Source organism: Zeus faber (assembly GCF_960531495.2).
Source record: "Zeus faber genome assembly, chromosome: 15".
Taxonomy (NCBI): Eukaryota; Metazoa; Chordata; class Actinopteri; order Zeiformes; family Zeidae; genus Zeus; species Zeus faber.
This window is the reverse complement of record NC_137194.1, coordinates 4456821-4479397: the sequence shown is the minus strand read 5'-3', so window position 1 is coordinate 4479397 and position 22577 is coordinate 4456821. Positions and strand designations below refer to the sequence as shown.

Here is a 22577-nt window from a genome sequence, read left to right as displayed (position 1 = left end):
ACGTTCCGCACTCCCCGGGCCTTGACGGTGAGGTCATCGGGACGGCCAAAGGGCGATTTGATTATACAACGTGGCGACGGGGCGGAGGTGACACATTATGCCGTTAGACACAGTGTGACACAAATATGACACAGCCAAAATAATTTGCATCCACACGCCTTTTTCATAAATGTATTCATGACCGGAATGCTCGGATTGCCGCTCCGCTAAAAAACTCGACGCCGCGCTGATGGCGCGCCGAGGTGACGGGCTATCCAATCTCGGACCCGGCGGCGGATTGATCCGGGAAACGACAACCTTGGACGGGGTCTCCGGGACAAAGCGACACTATTGATTCCCGAGGGGGCCACCTCGCCGCGGCGTATCTCTCACCGGCATCGTCCTTGTACGACGGCGGCTCGCGCCGAGGGGTCGACTTTTGAGGCGAAGCCGGCGCAAATGAGGTGCTGGGGAAGATTAGGTGCTAGGATCCGGGTGGGGTTCATTTGGCCCCGTTCGGGAAAAAGCCATCGGAGCCCTCCCCTGCCTGGCCGTCGCGTCGTGAGCGAGTGTCCAACTGTGGAAATGCTCGAATACGTCCGTGTGGGGTCGACTGTGTGTTCTGTTGGTTCTAACCGCTTGTTATTTCCTTCGATTCTCCAATTCCATTTTCACATCGTGTCACTCAGATCCACACATTCTCCTTCAATGTTCCTTTTCAAAAATGTTATTTTCGCCCAACATTGCGTTTTCATTACACTGATGGCTGCGATGTAAGCCAAAAATAATATTTAAAAAAAAGTCAACAATAATGTTTGACAAATGTTAAGTTCGAACTTTTGTCCAAATTCCATTTCCCTTTACCAAAAGTAACCAATGACACCAGACCAAAATGTACTTATTGTAAGTCGCTTTGGACAAGACGTAAATGTAACATTATGTAATGTCATGTGACGTAATGTCATGTGATGTGATGTAATGTAATGGCATGTGATGTAATGTCATGTGATGAAATGCCATGTGATGTAATGTAATGGCATGTGATGTAATGTAACATGATGTAATGTGATGTAATATAATGCCTTGTGATGTAATGTGATTATCATGTAATGCAATGTGATGTAATTTAATATGTAATGCGTTGTGATGTAATGTGATATAATGTAGTGTAAAGTGAGGTAGTGTAAATGAATGTGATGTAATGTGATATAATGTAGTGTAAAGTGAGGTAGTGTAAATGAATGTGATGTAATGTGATGTAGTGTAACGTGATGTGGTGTTATGTAATGTTATGTAGTGTTATGTAATGTAATGTAATACCAATTAACAATAATTAGCAATGACAACACCAATAAGGACATTGCAAAAAGGACAGCTCATACTGCAAATGGACCGATGCAGGAGACGCTGGATTTTAATTCTCATCTGGCACCTAAAGTACGCTGGCGTCTGTTTCCACATCCACAATGTAAACCTCTAAAGCAAGTGTTGGAGTCGAGTGTTTCTCAAGTTTGTATTTGAAAAACGACTTTGACTCACTACTTGACTTACATCCGAGCGCCCCGCCCACTCTGTTAGTTTTGGATGCCACTTCAAATGAGATATGACGGTGATTTATGCAGTCCTGCCAGGGAAACGACGGGGTCAGCGCGATTCCCACAGTGCAAATGATGGGTAATGGCTCGTCCAATTAGCCCGGAGGAACTGAAATGAACTGAGAGTTCCCGAATAAAACCGATCGGGGAAAATAAAATACCAAAATATTATATGAGGTGTTCGATGGCCTCCATTGTTTAGCAGCTTTCATTCAATTATCGCTGGGTGAATGAGCTGCCTCGGGACAGAGAGCAGTATTCCACTCCACAGCGGAGATAGAATGTCCAGGTAAAAAGTGAAGTAAAAAGAGGTGATCTTAGATGGTTATATTTACATTCGTTTTCCATCCGGCTTCAACAACAAACCCTGAAAAGAGTCGGAAAATGTTGCCGTGGTATGAATGAAATATGCAGCTGCTTATCTGGAAACGAGGGGTGGACCACATTAGTCTTGACTAACAGTGCAGTACCCCGGATAATGTATAAAAAGGGGGAGGGATGCAGTGTCTCATTTACCATTGTCAAAATTACCATAAAAAAAAAAAAAAAAAAGGCTTATTGGAGAGTAAGAGCTTTTGTTTTGCAACCCCCTCTCTCCACGTGTGGGAACATTCTCAACCAAACCCTTGAACTAATGATAACTGACACGTTCAAATACAGGGTTGGGAATTTAGTCCAGAGAATATTTGATGCCACAATACCAACTGGCTGGGTAGAATACTGTGAAGATGTTAAAAACATAATTAGGCCTAATTAAAGACGTATTCCTGTGTTATACTGTATATACACTAATATACGTTCAATCCTAATAAATTGGACAAAGGAACAAACTACTTTGAAAGAATTTTCCAACGCAAGCCATATTATATAAAATATTATGTTGGTATTGATATGTCGATATTAAATATCAACATATGAATTTTGTATTCATTTTGTATTTTTATGCCACTGGTATATTTGACAATTTCAATTTCACGTTTTATTCTATTTTATTTTATAATTATTTTAATTTTAATTATAATATATATTCTATTTTATAATTATTTGTTATTGTTTAGGTTTTATTTACATTTTTAATGCTAATGGACTGCAGTGTAACGCACCAAAACCTTAGCCGAACAAATTCCAAATATATGTATAAATGAAATATCGACATATAGAGTTTGTCAGCGGGAGCGCAGCTTGTGTTGGTGAAACGTGGATGAAAAAGGGAAAAAAAACAAAAAAAACCTTACTTGGAGCCCATGACGTTCCGCCCGATGACAGAACTGACCTTTAAGCGCGCTCGTAATGCGAGTAAATGGATTAAAAAATGTGTCTGAAAAACCCCCCCCCCAAAAAAAACCACACATACCATGTGGAGTGCGGAGCGTTTCAGAGAGACCGGTTCAAAAAAAAAAAAAAATACAATTCCGGAGAGTTCAAAGTAAAGTCCATGCATTATTCAGGCGGCCAAACCCCAAGCCCAGCCAAATTGGACGGCCCAAGTCATATGGAGAATGAAATTGCTTTGTTAGGTGATGGAGCGGCCATTTAATTAGCGCCGGGTTGGGGTTGGGTCGCCGCTGGAGGACCTCGGGCTTGAAGGTCAGGGGAAAAGTTCCCATGCGGACAGATCATTAGAGGGTTTCTTAACTTCACTTTTACTCCAGGATCTTGCATTGTTATTGTTTTATTTTATTTATTTTATTATATATTGTTTATTTTAGTTGTTTATGTATACTGTATATATATAATATATATATGTATATATATTTCTATTATAGTATACAGTATATTGCCATATTTCTTTTCAATTTTTTTGTTACATTTTAGGTTGATTGTATTTTGCCAAATTTTCTTTATTTTTTAATATTTTTTTTTTTGTCAGTTAATTGTATTTTGTCAACATTTTTTTAATTATTTGGAGGTTTATCGTATACTGCCCAATTTCCTGTTTTATTTTTTATTTTTGGGGGGGTTTATTGTATATTGCCAAATCATTATGAATCTATCCATCAAGCCCTCCATCTATCTGTACATGGTCAATATCTGCTTGTTGGGCCTCGTCAGTTCAGTGAATTTCGCAGCATTTTGTTCTTGTCAGTCTTAGTATTTTAAGGTGTAGTTGTGTATGGTGTATGTCTACAACAATACATCAGATTGTTTGGGTTTGAGGCAACTGATTTATGGGATGGGCTCAGTGATGTACTGATCTGCACATGTCTGTGTGTGTGTGTGTGCGTGCGTGTGAGCAGCTATAGGTTTTGATGAGTGTCCTTTTGTGACGTGGTGGAACATCCAGAACTGGATAAGCAACGTATGTCATCGATCCTAAAAACGCGGGTATTTTTCCGAACCCTTTTGGCTGTCGGCGCTTGACGAGGCGACGTCTTTGAACCGAGGCCGCCTGCGTATTCTGTGCACGTTTCGCCTTGGAACAGCGGCCCTTCTGCCCGGCGATTTTTCTCCGCCACGTGCACGGATTCGGAAGGCCCAAAATAACCCCCACCCCCCAAAAAAGCCAAAAAAGTTGAGCGAGGAGCGTCGGGCCACGATTTCTTCGACCCCCCACTGGCGTTGGACGATATTGCATGTTACATAAACGTGCACTTCTCTCCACGTTCTTCAGCTCGATGCAGATGCCAGTGTCAGGGGACTCGGGATTAGGCTTTGGCAGGCGCTCTGAATTAAGCACATGATCTTCGCGCCTTGACGGCGACAGTCTGCGGCACAGCTTCCTGTTTCACCGCCGCGTCACGTGACTTACGGGTGGGAGGAGGTGGGGGGGTTAGACTCCAGCGCCGCCGAAATTGCATTTTTTTTATTTTTTATTTTTTTTCTCTAATTCCACCTAAATAAATCATTCCCTGCAGCGCTGGTGAAAACACGCCCGGCCATGGAACTAGAGCACGCATCCCCTCGAGAAATAAACGTGAACCAAACTCCGGCAAAATGAGAGAGCATTTTTGATTTGCTGTAACTTATTTATTTATTTGGCCCCTTGCTGTGCAAACACAAAATGAATAAATAAATAAACAAAGTCGGTTTCGCATTGTACACCGCGCTTAATACAGTTCACTTGCCATTGAGACGCCACACCTCAAATGCGATCATGCCGCCATAATGCCATCAAAAGCAACAGTACGCTGAGTGGCCTTTGAAGTAATAATCCGCACCTGAGTATTTGAGCAAAAGGGGGCATAATGAAGGGAGTCCATACTTGTTCAAAAAAAATAAAAAACACAAGGAGAAACCATTAAAGTCGGCTTGCTATTTGGCAAAGATGAACGCCTTTATTCATCCTTTCCCCTCACAGCTTCAAATCAAGGCTGCCGCCCCCCTCCTCCCCGCCAGGCTCCGGGCGTATGACTCACGGTTTGATGAAACACGCAGGTAATATTTTGTTGCGCTATTTGGCTATTTGATTCATAATCAAGTGTTTTTTTTTTGTTGTTTTTTTTAAATCGCCTCAAAAAAAACCCCAAAAAACACGTCCTTTTCCCACAGACTGGAACTTTCAACCTCCAGGGAAAACGGACGTAATATTACTGCACAGGCTGCCGTCACTTTATTACGCCACAATCAGGGAGCCACAGAGAATGTAGACGCATAATTCAGAAAAAAAAAAATAGTAATAATATTTGCCTACACACACATTGTTATACATGGCAGTATTATTGTATGCATGTTTATTCATGTAAACTATATCCATCTATATTCACATTTTATACCCTCATTCATTGAAGTAGCCATACCACCACTCAGCCCCGGTCATAGCATTATAACTGAATCTGTACATAGCACCATATGTTGATTATTCTGTACATGTTTCTATTTATCTGTTATCTTTGCATATATCGATTTTTTTTCAGACTGATGTTTTAAATGTCATGGTGGTTCTCTGTCCGCACAGCAGTCGTCACCACGCCCAACTCCTTGTATCCCAGAATGTACTTGGCCCAACGGGGAATCTCCTCCTGGATCCGCTCTCGCGAAAACCGGGAGTCCCACGCCGCAAGGAGGTGGAGGCCACTTTTTGCCGGTTGGGCGCTGGTTGTACAGAACGTTGAAGTCCCAAAGCGAGGCGTGCAGTAGACGCAGAGGGAGGCGTTTAAGTCAAACACACATCTGACCTTCGACAAAGACGGGAGGACATTAAAGCCGCCGCTCTGGGTGAGCGGACGTCCGCGCCGTGCCCCTCCCCTTCACACCGAACAGACCCAACGCGGAGCGGGACGCGGAGGGCGGCGCCAGCGGGTTCGCAGATGAGCCTTTCAGGTACTAAAACCAAAATCACAAAAAGAAATGCAGGCTAACGATAAAAGTTCCTGTCAAGCAGGGGCGGCTCCGGGCGTGGGCAGCCCAACGCTCCAACTGCCCCCGCCCGTGCACTAGCAAGCGAGAGGCAGCGGGTGGAGGGGCAGCAGGAAGCGATGCTGCGTTCCATGGGAACTCAGAAAACTGCGGTTGGTGTCGGTCGTCCCCATGTTAACAGAACGTCAAATCCACAGAGTATTTCAAAACCACGTTATATGCGTTAAAAAAATAAAGCCCACCTTTATGTGTGCTACTGCCTCTGCTTTTTTTTTTTGTCCCATTCTTCAAACTTTCCATTCTAACATTTCGGGATTGCAACCGTACAAGCTATTACAGGATCACCCCGACAATTAGAACCCTCCCCCTTTTGTCTAAGACAAAGCCATTATCCCAAATACCCGACTCTTGTCTCTGGCCTAGTTGTTGGCGCCGCCCCGCCGCCGCCCCGCCCCGCGGCGACGCCCAATCTAGGCCTCAATCACAAACTTTTGCCGAGGCGAGGCGACCCGGCAGATGGGCCTCCCTCCACCTGAGGGAGGTGGGAGGCGTCACGGCTCGCTCAATCTAGTTCGCCCTCCACCCCGAGGCCGCCGTCAGCGGAAGGCTCTTATCGGTTTTACCCGGCGACGAGGAGAGGAGAGAAAAAAAAAAAAACCCTTCCACTGACGACACATCTTTTTCCTCCCCCGACAAAGCCACTGGAAGGTGTCTCCTTGAAGGTGACTCCGCCCGCGTTGAAAAGTAGGGTGCCACGGCAGACGCTATCTGCCGGGGCAGGATTTAGAGCGAATCAGGGCTTTTCCTCAATTTTGATCTCCAAGTCATTTTCTCTCTCTCTCTCTCTCTCCTCTCGCCTGCGGGAAGAAAAGTGCTTCGGTTCCGGCTTATGTTAACAGTTTCAGAGTAGGAGGAGAAACGACCCCAACAAGCAGCGCTCTCTCTGTTCAGCACAAGATCGACGGCGCATTTAATGCAGCGATACGCGGCGGCGGCGGCGGCGGCGGCGGCGGCGGCGGCGTCCGTATCTCTCCCACCCGATTCTAAAAGCGGCTTGTCAGGGGAGGGAGAGAAAAAAAAAGAAAAAAGCTCTCGGGAGAAAATAAAAAAAGGCAGACCAGCCGAAGGTCGCCAACTTCCAGGTGGGCGGTTCTCACGGGGAGAGGTTGAAGCGGAGACATTTGGCTTTCCAAAATAAAATGCCGGCGGTGAGGAGGAGTCGCGCTTTCCCGCCGCAGGGCAGTCGAAGGCGCTTTCTCATGACCGACGTCCCGCTTTGTTCCTCGCGCGCTTTGCACGAGGCCTTGCGTCGAAATGCACGTGAACATTTCCTCGTCGGACGTTGTTGTACTTTATATCTAACCAATAAAGTAAGGAATCTCTGTCCGTCTGTCTGTCCGTCCGTCCGTCCGTCCTTCGATTATCACGACAGCCGTTCGTGCCGTCTCCTGCACGCTTGGTGGCTGTTTTGCTGGGGACCCGAGCACGGGCGGCGTCGAATTTGGTGCAATTTGGACGCGCGTCACGTGCGATATTAACAGACTTTCGGTGAACGGCGAACGGTGAGCCAGCGGGGGCGGGGCTTCGGGGCTGCGCCACCGGGTGACAAACAGCGTCTTGACCGGGCTCAGGGCCGAACCCGGTGCCATTCTGTTAAACCGCGCCATTGAAATATCTTGGAAAGTCTCACGTTTTCAGCGGGTAATTGAAATAGGACGGGGAACAAAAGGTGCATTTCAGCAGCTGCGGCCGCCTTTTGAAACCATAATTATAATAATAATCTTCCCGGCGCAGTGTCGGATTGGTCATTCCTTGTCAGTTAAAAGGCGCATTTACCTCAAATGCCAATGGATGGCCGGGTGACGAGCATCAATTACGGGGAAAATGAGATTCATCTCTGAGAGCCATGTCCCTGAAAAATCCACTCACATGAAAACAGGGCCACAGGACTTTTTTGGCCAAAGTGAAACCACCAGTAAACCACCCGGCCCGTTAACCCTTAGTATTTCCCCGTCTTGGGGACGCTTTGCGGCGGTTCCGGCCAAGGAGACCTCGCAGACCCTTCCGGAACTCTGCCCTTCCCCTCGCCCTTCTCACCCGCCAACTCAGCCCTCCACCAGAGCGCTACGAGATGGTCAAACACAGAGAAGCACATTCTGAGATGTCCCTCCGTTGGCTCTACGGTAAGGACCTTTACGTCGTACAACGCTAGATGGACGGTCACGTGCAACCTGAACAACTTGGATGTCTGTGGCTTCCACAGCAGGACCATAACGCTTCATTTAGGCAAAAAAAAAACCATAATGCCAAGAGGCGTTCAAAGTGGCGAGATGGAGCTCCAACAGACACAGCCCAGGCTTTCCAATTGCCGAAAAACCACCATCCGCAAGATCCCATATGTTTCAGCCATTTCTTAACCAAATACCACCCTTCATAAGATCGCCTCCTGCATCTCTGGCTCTTGCTGATCAAAAAGAAAGGCCGGGAAGCAATTTTCTGCGAGCGAGCCGGGAGGGTGGTGGGCTGACAGCTGCCTCCCGTCACGGAGCTGCGTGACGCCAGATCGAGGTAAAGGGCAAATTACACTGCTGCCAAGCCTCACATGCCCGGACACCCACCTGTTTCACATCCAACCCCGGTAGAGCACTGTTCCGGTGCTACCACCACTCGCTGAGCCTCGCACACAAAACACACACAAACACTGAGAGAGAGAGATGGATGGACGGACGGTCAGACAGACAGACAGACAGACAGATAGTTAGTCAGATAGATAGACAGATAGATAGATAGATAGATAGATAGATAGATAGATAGATAGATAGATAGATAGATAGATAGATAGATAGATAGATAGATAGATAGTGTGGCGTGGGGATCGGTGGTTTGAGCAGCCACACCTGTCCTGGGTCTAGGTAATTGGGGCCCAGGATCAGGGTGGCTGCGTACCTGTTGCCCGTTGGTTGGTGTAATGAGCAACAGGTAAAACCCCCGTCCCCACACACACTCAGGAGAGGAGCCCCGTCATGACACATCTCCATCTGCTCCTGGCCTTATTCCACCGAGCCCACCCTCTACCATAAACTGTGTCTGAAACCCTGTCGTCCGTGTCCCTGTGCCGGGGGTCCCTGAAAACGCCACCCGGGTGGCACGTGGGAGGCGAGAACCGCCACAGATAGATAGACGGTTGTCAACCTAACGACGTGTGGAGGGTCCCCTTCTTAGCCCCCGCCCCAGCCTCGTAGTGACACCGGCTTTCAAACATCATCTGGCACGCCGTCATCCGGTACGTCTCCACTGCAGTGCGTGTGACGCATCCCCCTGTCCCGCCCCCCCCCGCACAGCTCTGAACCGCCGTGTTGCGTGTCAGCGCCCAATTAGCCCAGCCAAACAGTCCTCGGCTGCTCACGCCGCACTCGGCGAATTAGGTTGTGATTGGAGCGCATGTAACGCAATGAGACGAGATGAGTTAATATTTGATTTGGATTTTTCATCAACGCCGATCGTAATAAGCCACGGGAGGCGTGGGAGACGCTGTTCTCGGAGGACGGTGGGAATCTTGTTTTTTTTCAGCGTAGCTCAGGCCCTACAGGACCTTTGGCAACTGTGTGCCTGTGTGGAATTAGGGGTAAAGACTGTAATATTTATAGCCGGATTGTGTGAAAGAGCTTTCCTCCTTTCTCCTCAACGACTCTGGGCTTTTTGAGAAAAGGCCTGAGGGCGGGGTGGGTGGGGGTGGTGTGCGAGTTGCACAAACATTTCCACCCTACGCCGGCACGGAGAGAGTGCAGATTGGAAGGGCAGAGGGGGGATGATGGCTGGAGCCTCATACAATGTGTCCCTCCACTTATTCATCCATCCAGGGTTAGGGTTATCCATCCATCCATCCAGCCACCGTTCCTCTCCCTGAATCAGCCAGCCCCGAGCACAGTACGCTCGCTACGGGGGGGTGCGGGTGGTGGTGGTGGGCGGCCTCATCTTGAGAGTAAAGCCGGCAGCCTGGGAAACGAGGAAGGTTGCGTGGCCAGCTTGACCCCCTCTGGGCGGGTTTAAAATAATAATCATTATCATAGTAAAAGAAAAAAAACATCCAGGCCACAGCCACAAGGACACCACCCACCCTTCATCTGACTCACCGGACCTCCCAACTGGGCCCGCAGGCAAAGAGAAACAACAACAACAACAGATAAAAAATCAACGGAGGCATTTGACTGCTTCATCAAATTACAAACGGCCCCGAGAGTGCACCTGAGAGGAAAGGGGAGAGGGAAGGGCGGGGCTTCAATGGAGTTGTTTCTTTTACAAGCCATCGAAGAAGAAGAAGAAGAAGAAGGAGAAGAAGGAGAAGAAGAAGAAGCTTCCATCGGTTTTCTTTCCGCCGCTCATCTTCAAGCACGGTATTGTCTCTTGTTCTCCATGTGAATTAACGATGTGAAAGTGCGGCTAAGCACATTTTTCAGACACTGGTTTGGTTTTCTCAATCTTCTGACTGGAGCTGCTTTCACACATGCGCTCCAGACATTGTCCAGAGTTTCCTTTTCACACACATGCAGCGAAAAAAAAACGGAGATTGTCTGTGTCCGACGATCCGGACAATCACCTGCTCTGTTCACACGTACCGTTCAATCTGACATTATCCGGACTTTGTACTTGGGTGCTGGCCTGGGTCAAGTCCAGGTAAAGTCTGGGCCAAATGATTCGGACATTTGCGTTCACACACAAAGCTCCTCCGGGTAATGTCCAGATCATTTCAGGGTTGCAGTGCGTGTGTGAAAGCAGCTTTGTCTCCTCCGTTGGTCTGACTCACTCACTCCATACACACACTCACGCAACTTGTCACATCATCAGTGGAATAATTATATAACATATAACAATATATAACGCCGTAGAAACTGTAATAATTTAACAATTAATGAACCTCTTTTCTGTCTTTGTTTGTCGTTTTACATTTTTGTCATTGAAACGGCGCTCAACGTCCGTTAAAGACGATGAAACGAGCGTGGGACCCTGACGCAGATGAATAATTTACGATGTTGTGGATCCGTTTTCTTTTCTTTTTTTTCCTCCTTGTCTGAGCAGCGGGCGTGCCGGGGGAAAAAAAAAGAGAATAAAATAAAAAAAAAATAGAAAAAGATCAGAGCATGAGAAGAGCGCGTCTCTGCCCTCCCCAGTCCCTTTTTAATATGGTTTTGTAGCTTTAAGGGAGTCTGACCCAGAATGATCACTGTTTTCATGCAGAGGTCAGCGGGGACGCCGGGCGCAGCCGAGACAGCCCCGAGTCGCCAGAGCTCGACCAAACCGACTATTATTATTGCTACTATAATTACTATTCCTTTGAGGAAGACGAGGAAGTAAACATGTTATTTATATATAAATACATATAAATACATAATTAGAATCCTGTTTATCAAGTCAACCGAACCAGACATTTTTTCCCGCCTCTCCCCGTGCTTTCTCCTAGTTACTGAAATTGGCCGGTGACGAGGAAAAGCAGTTTTTTACGTCCTCATTCGTCGAATTTCTATATTAAAAATGTTATTTTCAGATGTTTCCTTCTTCAAACGTGTTAACTTTCTGCCCCCTACTCTATTTTTTTTTTTAATCCTATCTTTATCTTATCTATTTAAGTTGCCACTTATGTCGTAATTTCGCCCGAGTTTGGCCAGATAACAGACCTGACGGTGAACAACCTGCCCTTCGCACGGATTTTTATCCATTTTTAACACGAATCACGGGGTTTTGAACTACTCTGCGGACTTGCTGTTACGTTAACATGGGAACGACCCACTCCAACGACAGACTTCCGAGTTGCATCACTTCCTGCCGCCTCTCGACCCGATGCCAACTTGGAGTTACCAGGGGCGGCAGCCGTCGCTAAGGATGGAACAGAACCGCTGGAAGAGATGAGTAAAACCGGCCGTTTCCACCAAAAAGGTGCGAAACAGAAAGCACAAACACGGACGCCCACGACCTAAAGAAATCCCCCGCCCGCGTCCATATATGGTCAATGACGACGAGCTCGCAGCTTGCCGGTTACGATAATAAAATGAAATAGTGCGCTCCGACTCAATAGAATACGTTATTTTTATTTTTTGTCCACTCGACTTGCCCACTTGAGGGGGCACAACAGACACCGGCAGCTTGTGAGAAGTGTAAGAAAAAGCCCCGGTAAAACCTAGAAGTGCCGGTTCCGCGTAGCAGTGAGTACCGACCCACTCCAAGCACAGGATGGAAATGTCAAAAGCTTAAATGCACGGATTTATTTTATTTTTTTCACACTTATCAAGCGAAATGACGCATTTTATTATTTTTTTGCTTTTGTAGGACGCCAATGTGAAATCCACTTCAGCTCAAATGTCAGAGAATCTACGTGCGCAGCAGCGCAATTGCTCACTACACCACGGAACAATGGAACGCTTCTTCCAGGCGGAGGGGCCGACACTCCTGGCAAACAGGCGCAGCCCGGTAGATGCCGGTAATTCAGAAAGACCGGGGGTGCTTCCTGGGTTGCCAGGTCGGAGCTAACAGCTGTCAAAGTGCAGTAACTCCTTGTCTACAATACTTAATAATAATAATAATAATGATAATAAGCAACAAACCTTTATATCGGAGAGGCTTCATATTACACGGGCTTTGAGGGGTTCCCAAACTGGGGTCAACGGCCCCCCCAGCGGTTCAAGCAAAATGGTTATTTTATATGTTTCAAATTGTATTGTTTGCCACGTTTTAATATCGCATTTCATGTAAACGGGCGTGTATGTCTGAGCAACAGGCACAGTGCAAAGGAATAGGAGAACGAGAGTGGCTTGTTTAAGGTGGAAATGTCATTAAAGGATTTGTTTCTTGCACTGCACTGTAACTTTCTATTTTTTAACTTTATGCATTTTATGTACTATATTTTTTTACTTTACACATTTTATGTATTCTATTTTTTTTACTTTATATATTCTATGTATTCATTTTTTTTACTTTATGCATTCTATGTATTCAATTTTTTTACCATATTTATTCTATGTATTCAACTTTTTTACTTTATGCATTCTATGTTTTCTATTTGTTTTACTTTATGCATTCTATGTATTCTATTTTTTTACTTTATGCATTCTATGTTTTCTATTTGTTTTACTTTATGCATTCTATGTATTCTATTTTTTTACTTCATGCATTCTATGTTTTCTATTTTTTTACTTCATGCATTCTATGTATTCTATTTTTTTACTTCATGCATTCTATGTTTTCTATTTTTTTACTTCATGCATTCTATGTTTTCTATTTTTTTACTTTATGCATTCTATGTTTTCTATTTGTTTTACTTTATCTATTCTATGTATTCTATTTTTTTACTTCATGCATTCTATGTTTTCTATTTTTTTACTTTATGCATTCTATGTTTTCTATTTGTTTTACTTTATCTATTCTATGTATTCAACTTTTTTACTTCATGCATTCTATGTTTTCTATTTTTTTACTTTATGCATTCTATGTTTTCTATTTGTTTTACTTTATCTATTCTATGTATTCTATTTTTTTACTTCATGCATTCTATGTTTTCTATTTTTTTACTTTATGCATTCTATGTTTTCTATTTGTTTTACTTTATCTATTCTATGTATTCAACTTTTTTACTTTATGCATTCTATGTTTTCTATTTTTTTACTTTATGCATTCTATGTATTCTATTTTTTTACTTAATGCATTCTATGTATTCTATTTTTTTACTTCATGCATTCTATGTATTCTATTTTTTTACTTTATGCATTCTATGTATTCTATTTTTTTACTTTATGCATTCTATGTATTCTATTTTTTTACTTCATGCATTCTATGTATTCAATTTTTTTACTTTATGCATTCTATGTTTTCTATTTTTTTACTTCATACATTCTATGTTTTCTATTTTTTTACTTTATGCATTCTATGTTTTCTATTTTTTTACTTTATGCATTCTATGTATTCTATTTTTTTACTTTATGCATTCTATGTATTCTATTTTTTTACTTCATGCATTCTATGTATTCTATTTTTTTACTTCATGCATTCTATGTTTTCTATTTTTTTACTTCATGCATTCTATGTTTTCTATTTTTTTACTTTATGCATTCTATGTTTTCTATTTGTTTTACTTTATCTATTCTATGTATTCTATTTTTTTACTTCATGCATTCTATGTTTTCTATTTTTTTACTTTATGCATTCTATGTTTTCTATTTGTTTTACTTTATCTATTCTATGTATTCAACTTTTTTACTTTATGCATTCTATGTTTTCTATTTTTTTACTTTATGCATTCTATGTATTCTATTTTTTTACTTAATGCATTCTATGTATTCTATTTTTTTACTTCATGCATTCTATGTATTCTATTTTTTTACTTTATGCATTCTATGTATTCTATTTTTTTACTTTATGCATTCTATGTATTCTATTTTTTTACTTCATGCATTCTATGTATTCAATTTTTTTACTTTATGCATTCTATGTTTTCTATTTTTTTACTTCATACATTCTATGTTTTCTATTTTTTTACTTTATGCATTCTATGTTTTCTATTTTTTTACTTTATGCATTCTATGTCCATAGCATGACTGCAACTCAATGCACTACTTTTTAAACAGAGCAATCTTTCTTGAGGGTCAAATTTCAGTCAATGTAAGAACCGCAATTAATCGTGATTAACCACAAAGGTTTCATGCGTTAAATCGCGATTCATTATTTTAATCGTTTGATGGACGTGGCAATTCCAGAAAAATGCGTTTGTCTGTTCGTGCACATGACTCTACATTTGCGCTAAGTGATGCCGAACCTAAGCCGCCCACAGCCACAGCGGAGCCGACCATGTGTGCAAATTTGCAGCCATTTACGAAAAGGCAGAGCGTCTCGGAGAATGTAATATTCGCACGGCGATAGATGATGCCGTTGTCTTTCCAGTCCAATAAACCCAATAAAGCGCTAACGATGGAAGCAAATTGAAAATGTCAGAGCGGCTCCCGACCCGTGAGGAGGATTCCCCGCGACCGCCGCGAGGGCGGGGCGCGGGCGGCTGCGCGGGACGACGGCGAGGGGGCGCGCGCGACTCCCTCGGATTATTCCATTAGAATTTCATTTCGGGGTGGCCGTTCCCGGCACCTGGCTCGCCGTCGCCAAGAGCTGGATAATAAGAAAACGTGTCGCGGTGCTGAATACAGTGGCAAGCAAACAGACAGGTCGGAAAACGGAGTCGCAGACGCTTCTGTCGGCGTCAACCCCTGGTAAATGGCGGGAGTTGCTCGGTTTCGTTGCGGAAGGGCCGCTCAGCGGAGGGGGGCCGGGGGGGGGGGGATGCACGCAGCGGAAGCCGTGTTCCGCCGCAACATTCTATTGAACAAACACAAATTGACAAAATGCGAGGACGCCTGGGAAGACACGGGCGTCTCCCTTATCTCCCTCCGTTTCCTTAAAAGAGCGTCACATTCTGGCGGCGAGTCAAAACGCTCCATTAGCCAAACGCTCCATTGTTATTTTAATCCAGTTTTATCCATTCTGGGATTTATTCCCCCCCCGCCCTTTTTTTTTTTTTATTTGCCCCGCTTCCCTTTTCACTCCACACCCTTCCATGTGGGTATAAATATTAATGACGGAGCGGGCGCTTTTTTCTTTCCCTTTTTTGTTTTTGAGGCCCTCTACATCTGCAGGGAAAGGGAACGGGGGGACTTAAGGAGGGCGGAGGGTTTTTAAAAGAGAAACACCCAAACCGGGACGCGGAGCTGAACACGCGCGTGGCTTCGCACGGGAGCATCGTTGCTGGCTTTGATAATAAGTCGTTACGTGACGCCGTTTAAATTTAACGTCGGCGGCGGCGATGGGCCCTCGAGAGCCCGGGTCCATGATTGGTCGACCATTATAATGACTTTGCTCACAATTAATGGACTCATATTCCCACAAATAGGATAAATACGAAACCGTTGACACCGCAAACGTGTGAAACAACCGGACAATTACCGCACGTACGACCAGGTCAGGCTGTGATTTAACGTGAGCTTGAGTATTACTGGATGGCCTCGGTTAATACTGCGGCAGTCCCTGCATAAGCCTCTGTATATACACACACATATATTTACATTATACAAATACATTTTATTATTCCCAAAAGATATTTTTGCAATAACTGAGGATATAAGAAAGAGAGCACAATCGGGCACCGCCCTCAGGGGCCTCACACCAGCGTCTGCTTGGTAATAACCTGCACCTCCGATAACAAAGGGTCAGTTTTAACGGGTGCTCCAGAAAAGAAAACTATGAAATCGAATTATGTAAGTATTTGCCAATAAGTATTTGCCCCCCTGGACCCCCGAGCTATAGGCAGGATCCCAAATCTAGCGGAAAAAAAAGAAAGAAATAAAGAAAAAAAGGAAGAAAGATAGGAAGGCAGGAAGGGGGCCGCGGGCCCTCGGGGGTCCCATTTGAAGCCCTGTTGAATATGCAATCAGACCCTCGTTGGAGCTGGAGAGGGCTGTGTGCTCAAGCTCTTAGCGTAAGCGATCGGGCAAATATAACCCAGCACGCATTTGCTGTTTGTGCGCACACACACTCAAACGTACACATGCGTGGGCACGCGCGCACACACACACGCACACACACACACACACACACACACACTCGTGTCATCAAACCTACACACAAAGACAACACCGACACGTTGTGCCTTTGTAGTGACGGAGCCTTTTGCCAAAGTGCTCATCTCGAACGAAACCGTTTCCCAATTTTTTAATCGCGTTACCGTGGGGCCCCCCGCGGTAACGCGGTTAAAAAATTGGGAAACGGTTTCGAAAGAAACGAGACCGCGAAACGAGACCCGGGCTTCCGCGACGCGGTCGCAGCGCTCCACCACCTCCCCTGGGAGCGGGGGGCGATGTCTTCGCCGCCCGTTCTCCACCGGTTCCCGCACAGCGGATCCATAGGCCAGACGTGGTTTTTAACACGTGGTTTCACGGCAGAGCCTGCGTTCCCCTTAGATACAACCAACTGGAGCCCTCCACACCTTCAGAAGCTGGGTGGGTGGGTGGCGTGGCGTGGGTGGGGGTGACGTGGGTGGGGGGCGGTGGGGCTTCATTCTTCACCCAACGAGTGTTCAAGTGTCTTATGGAGAAAGTAGTGTTTCTTGAAAGAGGACGGTCCACTTCAAGCTGCTCCCTCCGAGAGACTTCTCAGGTGTTCTTCTTTTCTTATTGGATGTTATCCGTAACTGTTCCGACCCCATCGATGTATAAAATATTACATACCTCCATATGTCTTCTAGGAGCCAGTAGGGGCCAAATACATGTCTTCTGATGGCGAAGCGGAGGAAGCTGATGATGAACTTTGGGGCAGCGGGGCTGGGACGTCGTCACTCCCTCGGTTTTCCTCTGAGATGGGCGTCAGGGGCGACCTTGACCACGGTGAACATGACCTTCCTGCTCAGCCTCACCAACTCATCCAAGGGAGGGGAAAGGAAAGGCAAAACCCAGGAAACCACCCAACTCAGATGATTCCGGCGCCACCGCCTCGCTCCTTATCTCCTCTCTGCCATTGACGATATGATGCAGAAATGACCCCCTTATGTTTGTGTTTACTTTGCTTGAGAAGAGATGTGGTTCTTCACTCGGGCGGAGTGTTTTGCGCAGGTGGGTTTTCTATCTTGAAAGGGTTTAATTTGCCACAAATTGGAGGTGTGGAGCGGCGTCGGACCGATTGTCAGAATTGTTCATAAAGGACATGAATGCAAAGATGACGGGGGAGAACGAGCTGTGTTTAACCTCCATTACCTTGATAACAATAATAATAATAATAATAATAATAATAACAACAACAGCAACAAAAACAACAACAACAATAATAATAATAATATATTCCCATATATACAGTAGCCACAGGATTTTTCAGCTGTAATAGGCTGATCAATAGTAATTATGGAACAGTCATTATGGATGGATCCTCTATTTACAGTATGGGCTATTTACAGAGTTAGCAGTGCTGCTTGTGAACATCAAATTCAACATTCATTGGAGTGTTTAAACACGGTTTAGGCCGTCTACATCATGAAATTACAGCTTGTGATGGTTAACTGTAATAATTATTAATAATAATTAATAATTAAGATCAACAATTTCACCGTCTTGCTTTATCCATTTTATGTCACTATCATCGTAATATACTCATAATGGTGTTATGATGCAGATCCATCGCTCAGGAAGAAGAGACATTTATTGACGTTGAACTCTGAATAATAAATATTAATAACGACTGTGTAATAACTTTATGCAAGGTTTTACAAGTCAGGATGTTCCGGCGGGGTTCGTCCGCATTTCCCCAACGTGCAACGTGCACGTCTAGGAATGCGGCCCCGGAGGCAATCCCCAGCACGACCGCCGCCATCCAAAAAACAAAACATAATCCACGAACAAAACAACAGAGTAACGGCCCGTGAAAAAGGGCTGGGCGGGGTCGGGTGGGGTGGGGTTGGGCGCGATAGCAGCGGCTAAGGACGTTGCATCATCATCCCCCTTAATTACTCCCACCGCATAAAGTCCTCCACCGCGGCGCGCATGACCCACATGCCCGCGAAAGATAAGCGGCGGGTGCCGAGGAGCATGGGAACGCTGGCTGGGAAAAAGAGAGAGAGAGCGAGAGAGAGAGGGAGGGAGGGGGGAGATGGGGGGGGGTTCTTCCCCTCTGTTCTGCGGGAGGCGGTAGGAACCGGATGCAAAGCCCCAATCATCTCAGGGCCCCTGGCAGTCCGAGTTCTCGGTCACCACGATGCCACAGCTCAACCCAATTACCGCCAAACAAAACAAAACGTGATGGGGGGGGGGTCCATTTATGAACTGTTTTGCAGAGAAAGTGGTCCGCCGGGAGTCCACCGCCCCCCCCCCCCCCCCTCCCCCGCCGACGCCCCCTCCCGCTCCGCCCGCCAGCAGCCAGTTAGCGGAGACGTGCTATGATGGATAAAGCGGATCCTTTGTGGAGGCAGTATTGATCCAGTGAAAAGCCCACAACATGAATCAAGTATGAGCTGCTCGGCTCGGACGCACTTCGGTGGCAACAGAAGTGGACGCACGCCTTTCTCCCCGTTTGGGCCCCCCCCACTCCACCCTCCAGGGGTGCACCGCCCATTAAACCCCAGTTTAGTGGGCGGTGCACCGCTACCTCGCTGGAGTGTTGAGCACGCGGGTTGGGCTTTCCTTGCATCGTCACATAACGACCTGTGGAACTAAAGTACGATCGATCGACGGAACCAGGCGCTGCCGTGCTTATTATTATTATTATTATTATTATTATTATTATTATTATTATTATTACTATTATTATTATTGTTATTATTATTATTATTATTATTATTATTATTATTATTAATAATAATAATAATAATAATAATAATAATATTATTATTACTATTATTAGTATTATTATAATTATTCAAATTATAATTATTGTTGTTATTATTATTATTTTGTTTTTGTAGTTATTATAATTATTATAATAATAATAATAATTATTATTATTGTTGTTATTATCATTGTTATCATTATGGCTCACTTATCAACAGTGATGTGAGACTTGTAAACGATCCGTTCGTAGCGAACGAGTCTTGACTGGAGGGGCCGTCGGGAGTAACTCCGCCAAAAGACTGGAAGTGAAAATAATCACTGACTCCATGTGACTCATTTACCGCGTTCCACCAAAATGCACAATATCGACGGAATGAAACGAGTTCCGCTCACGCCCCCAACACCCCCCCTGCCCCCCCACCACCCAACCACCCACCCTCGCTCACCGCGCGTCGCGGCGCCCGAATCCGGCGAAACCGAAGAGAGCGGGAACGGGGCGACTCCTCCCACTTCACCGAGTGACTTGTCAGCAACCGAGCCTCAGACAGGGAGGGGAACCTGGCGTCGGCGCCGAAGGCTGCGGCCTGAGGTGAACGCCACGGCGCCCCAGCGGCTTCCTCCGCCCCGGCGTAGGTGTGTCATCGTTGGGCGTTGCCATTGCCATTCCCACCCCTCCCAGGTAGATAAACAGTAACTGCTGGTTTATCCGCCGGTTTCCGCGCCGGGGTCCGCCGGGTGGGCGGGTCTCCGGGTTCCGGGGGTTTTCTTGCCGTGGTAACAGAGCGGTCAGATCAGGCTGCGTACGTGTCGGCGGCGTTGAAGTGTGTCACGGGGACGACCTCTCCACCCCGGAATTAGCAGACGGCTGAGCACACACACACACACACACACACACACACACACACACACACACACTCTCACACTCACTCACACACACACACGCGCGAGCACACACACACACACACACACGCACACACACTTCCAGTGACACGCTCAGATCTCTGGAGGATGGGCGCTTAGAGAAGCAACGCAGCCCATTTCACTGCAAATGAGGTTAATCACGCTCCGTGGAGGCCCGGTTAAAAGCCGGCGTGGAGGCCGTTTAGATGGCCCCCAAATCACAGGAATGTTTGAACACCGCACCCGACCAAAGCCTCGCGTGGCGACGCCTCTTCGGGGTGTGGTGGGGTGGGGTGGCGGTAGGAGGGAACACACACACACGTAAATCCCACGTAGCCCCCCGCGCCTCCCATTTGTCAGGAGCCCTGGTTCCACTGAGCCCAAGTCAATGAAGATCGACCTCAATTGAAAACCTTTTTAAACCAAGAGGGTTTCATCCCCCACCCCCTCCACCCCCTCATCCCCCATGCAGTTCAAAATCCATTACAGCCACCTCTGGGCTACAGCTACTACCGGTTACCGGTCAGCCCCAAACCAGGACGGAAGCAGAGCGAGCTCCCTCCTTTGACTCTGACTCCTGCCCATGACACCGACGTCCCTGACGCCTCCTCCGTCATGGCCGCCGTGTCACGGTTTGGAGAAGGCGACGCCCCCCCGCTTCATCTGCTCAGGCGGCCCACGGACGCCTCACGTCACGTGGGGGGGGGGGTTCTGTGTGTGTGTGTGTGTGTGTGTGTGTGTGTGTGTGTGTGTGTGTGTGCCTGTGCGTGTGTATGTGTGTGTGTCACGCATAATAATCTGCAATCGGCCGCAATTTGGGGCGACCGCTCGCAAACAGGCGAGCGCAGCAGGTGTCAAAAGGAGCTCACCGGTGGCAGCAAGATGCTGTTTTGGTTTTGTTTTGTTTCGGGGGTCTTTGGGGGTCGCCAGGGGTTTGCCAGGGGTTGCCAGGGGTTGCCAGGGGTTGCCATGTAGCAATTATCTGCGCTGCCGATCCTTTCCAAACTCAAGACCCGAGTCTCAACCGCGTTCGATCGTGGATGTTGAACCCCTGCGGCTTGGAGCGTGATGCTGCTGCTGCTGCTTTAGGAATATTACAACCCGCGAGTTCCGGGGGCCGTCGCGTGTTGCAGCATCCGTCACGGCGGGAGAGGGGGAGCTTTTTGGAAGTCGCTCCCGCTCTGAACAAGTACTTCATCCAAATTTATTGATTTCTTATTTATTTACTTGGTTATTGACTCGTGCAGAGACAGCGGCGTTTCCCCCCCTCCACGGTATCCACCCGTCATGACAGTACGTGACACTCACGGTCACTAATGGTGTATGTCTGATCCCACCCACCCCACCCTCCCCCCGTCCCCACCCCGAACCTCCATCACGATTCAATTAACGAGACGCGCCCTAATTAAACATGTGCGATGGAGACGGCGCGCGCCCGTCCGCCTGGCGCCCCCCAGCGGCCGTCGAGTGTTATGACCAACTTTGGATCCTTCCCTCCCCGCGAAGTGATCTGGACCCGTCTCTCCCCGAGCGACGCACCGTGCACGGCCGCTCGGTGCGAAGCGTCGAGGTTCATTTTCACCCTCGTTCTCGGGCGCCCGCGCAGATGTAAATCCTCGCCGTCGAAACCGCCGCTTCGCCCGGACGCTCCCAACTTGCGATGGCGTCGTTTGTAAATGGAACAGGGCTGTTTTTTTGTTATTTTGTTTTTTTGGGGGTTTTTTTTTTTTTTTTTTTTTTTGGTAAGACGGTGACATTGAAACGCGTTCCCTCTGCGGGAATTAAACGGCAGATTGTTCAAAACACAGGTGGTCGTGGCAGGGGAATCTTACCTGCGCTCGGTGCAGCGTTTAATCCACATTTTCTCCCGAGTCAGTCCTCCAGGTGTCCTCCCATTTAGCCGCTTTCTCTCCCCCCCCCCCCACCCACCCCCTCACACGCAGAATAAAAAAAGAAAGAAAAGAAAAGAAAAGAAAGAAAAGAAAGAAAGTCTCTGACGGCTGCTTCCAGACTCAAGTGACGGACCTTACTCCAAGTGTCAGTGCTGCCGACGCGCTGGGGCCGGATCCTCCGGCATCACGGCATCGCAGCGAATCCCTTCCCGGCGGCCACGACACGCTGCGATTGTTGTTGTTTATTTCTCGTCGTTGTTGTTGTTGTTTTTTTTGTTAATGTGCTCTTTCCTTTCCCGCAAAGTTTCCCTCGTCAGTTTGGGCTCGAGCGCCTCGCGAGCGCCCCTCCCCCCCCCCCCCCCCTTTTTTTTTTTTTTTTTCCGCGCACGCAGCGACGCGCGGAGCGGATCCGCAGACGGGGCGGGCGCGAACACCTCGGTCCTCTCGCCTGGGCCGGCGGCGTCGGTCGGTCGCCTCAAACTTGCGCGGAGAAGCCGGGCGGAGACGCGGCGCTTCTGCTCCTCGCCATCCTCGGCGGGAAGCGGGCGCTTAATGACGGCGCACTCCACCCCTCC

The 22577-nt window shown here is 46.8% G+C and overlaps 1 protein-coding gene across 1 annotated transcript in view; it reads right to left on the bottom strand.

Moving 5' to 3' along the window:
- ajap1 (adherens junctions associated protein 1) overlaps positions 1 to 21971 on the bottom strand; it is a gene marked incomplete at both ends in the record, with an annotated part of 36527 nt that extends 14556 nt beyond the window's left edge. Inside the window, one exon of the mRNA XM_080015983.1 lies at positions 21943 to 21971. Within this exon, the coding sequence (XP_079872109.1) occupies positions 21943 to 21971 (29 nt within the window). The remainder of the gene's footprint in view (positions 1 to 21942) is intronic.
- Between the last annotated feature and the right edge of the window lie 606 nt (positions 21972 to 22577).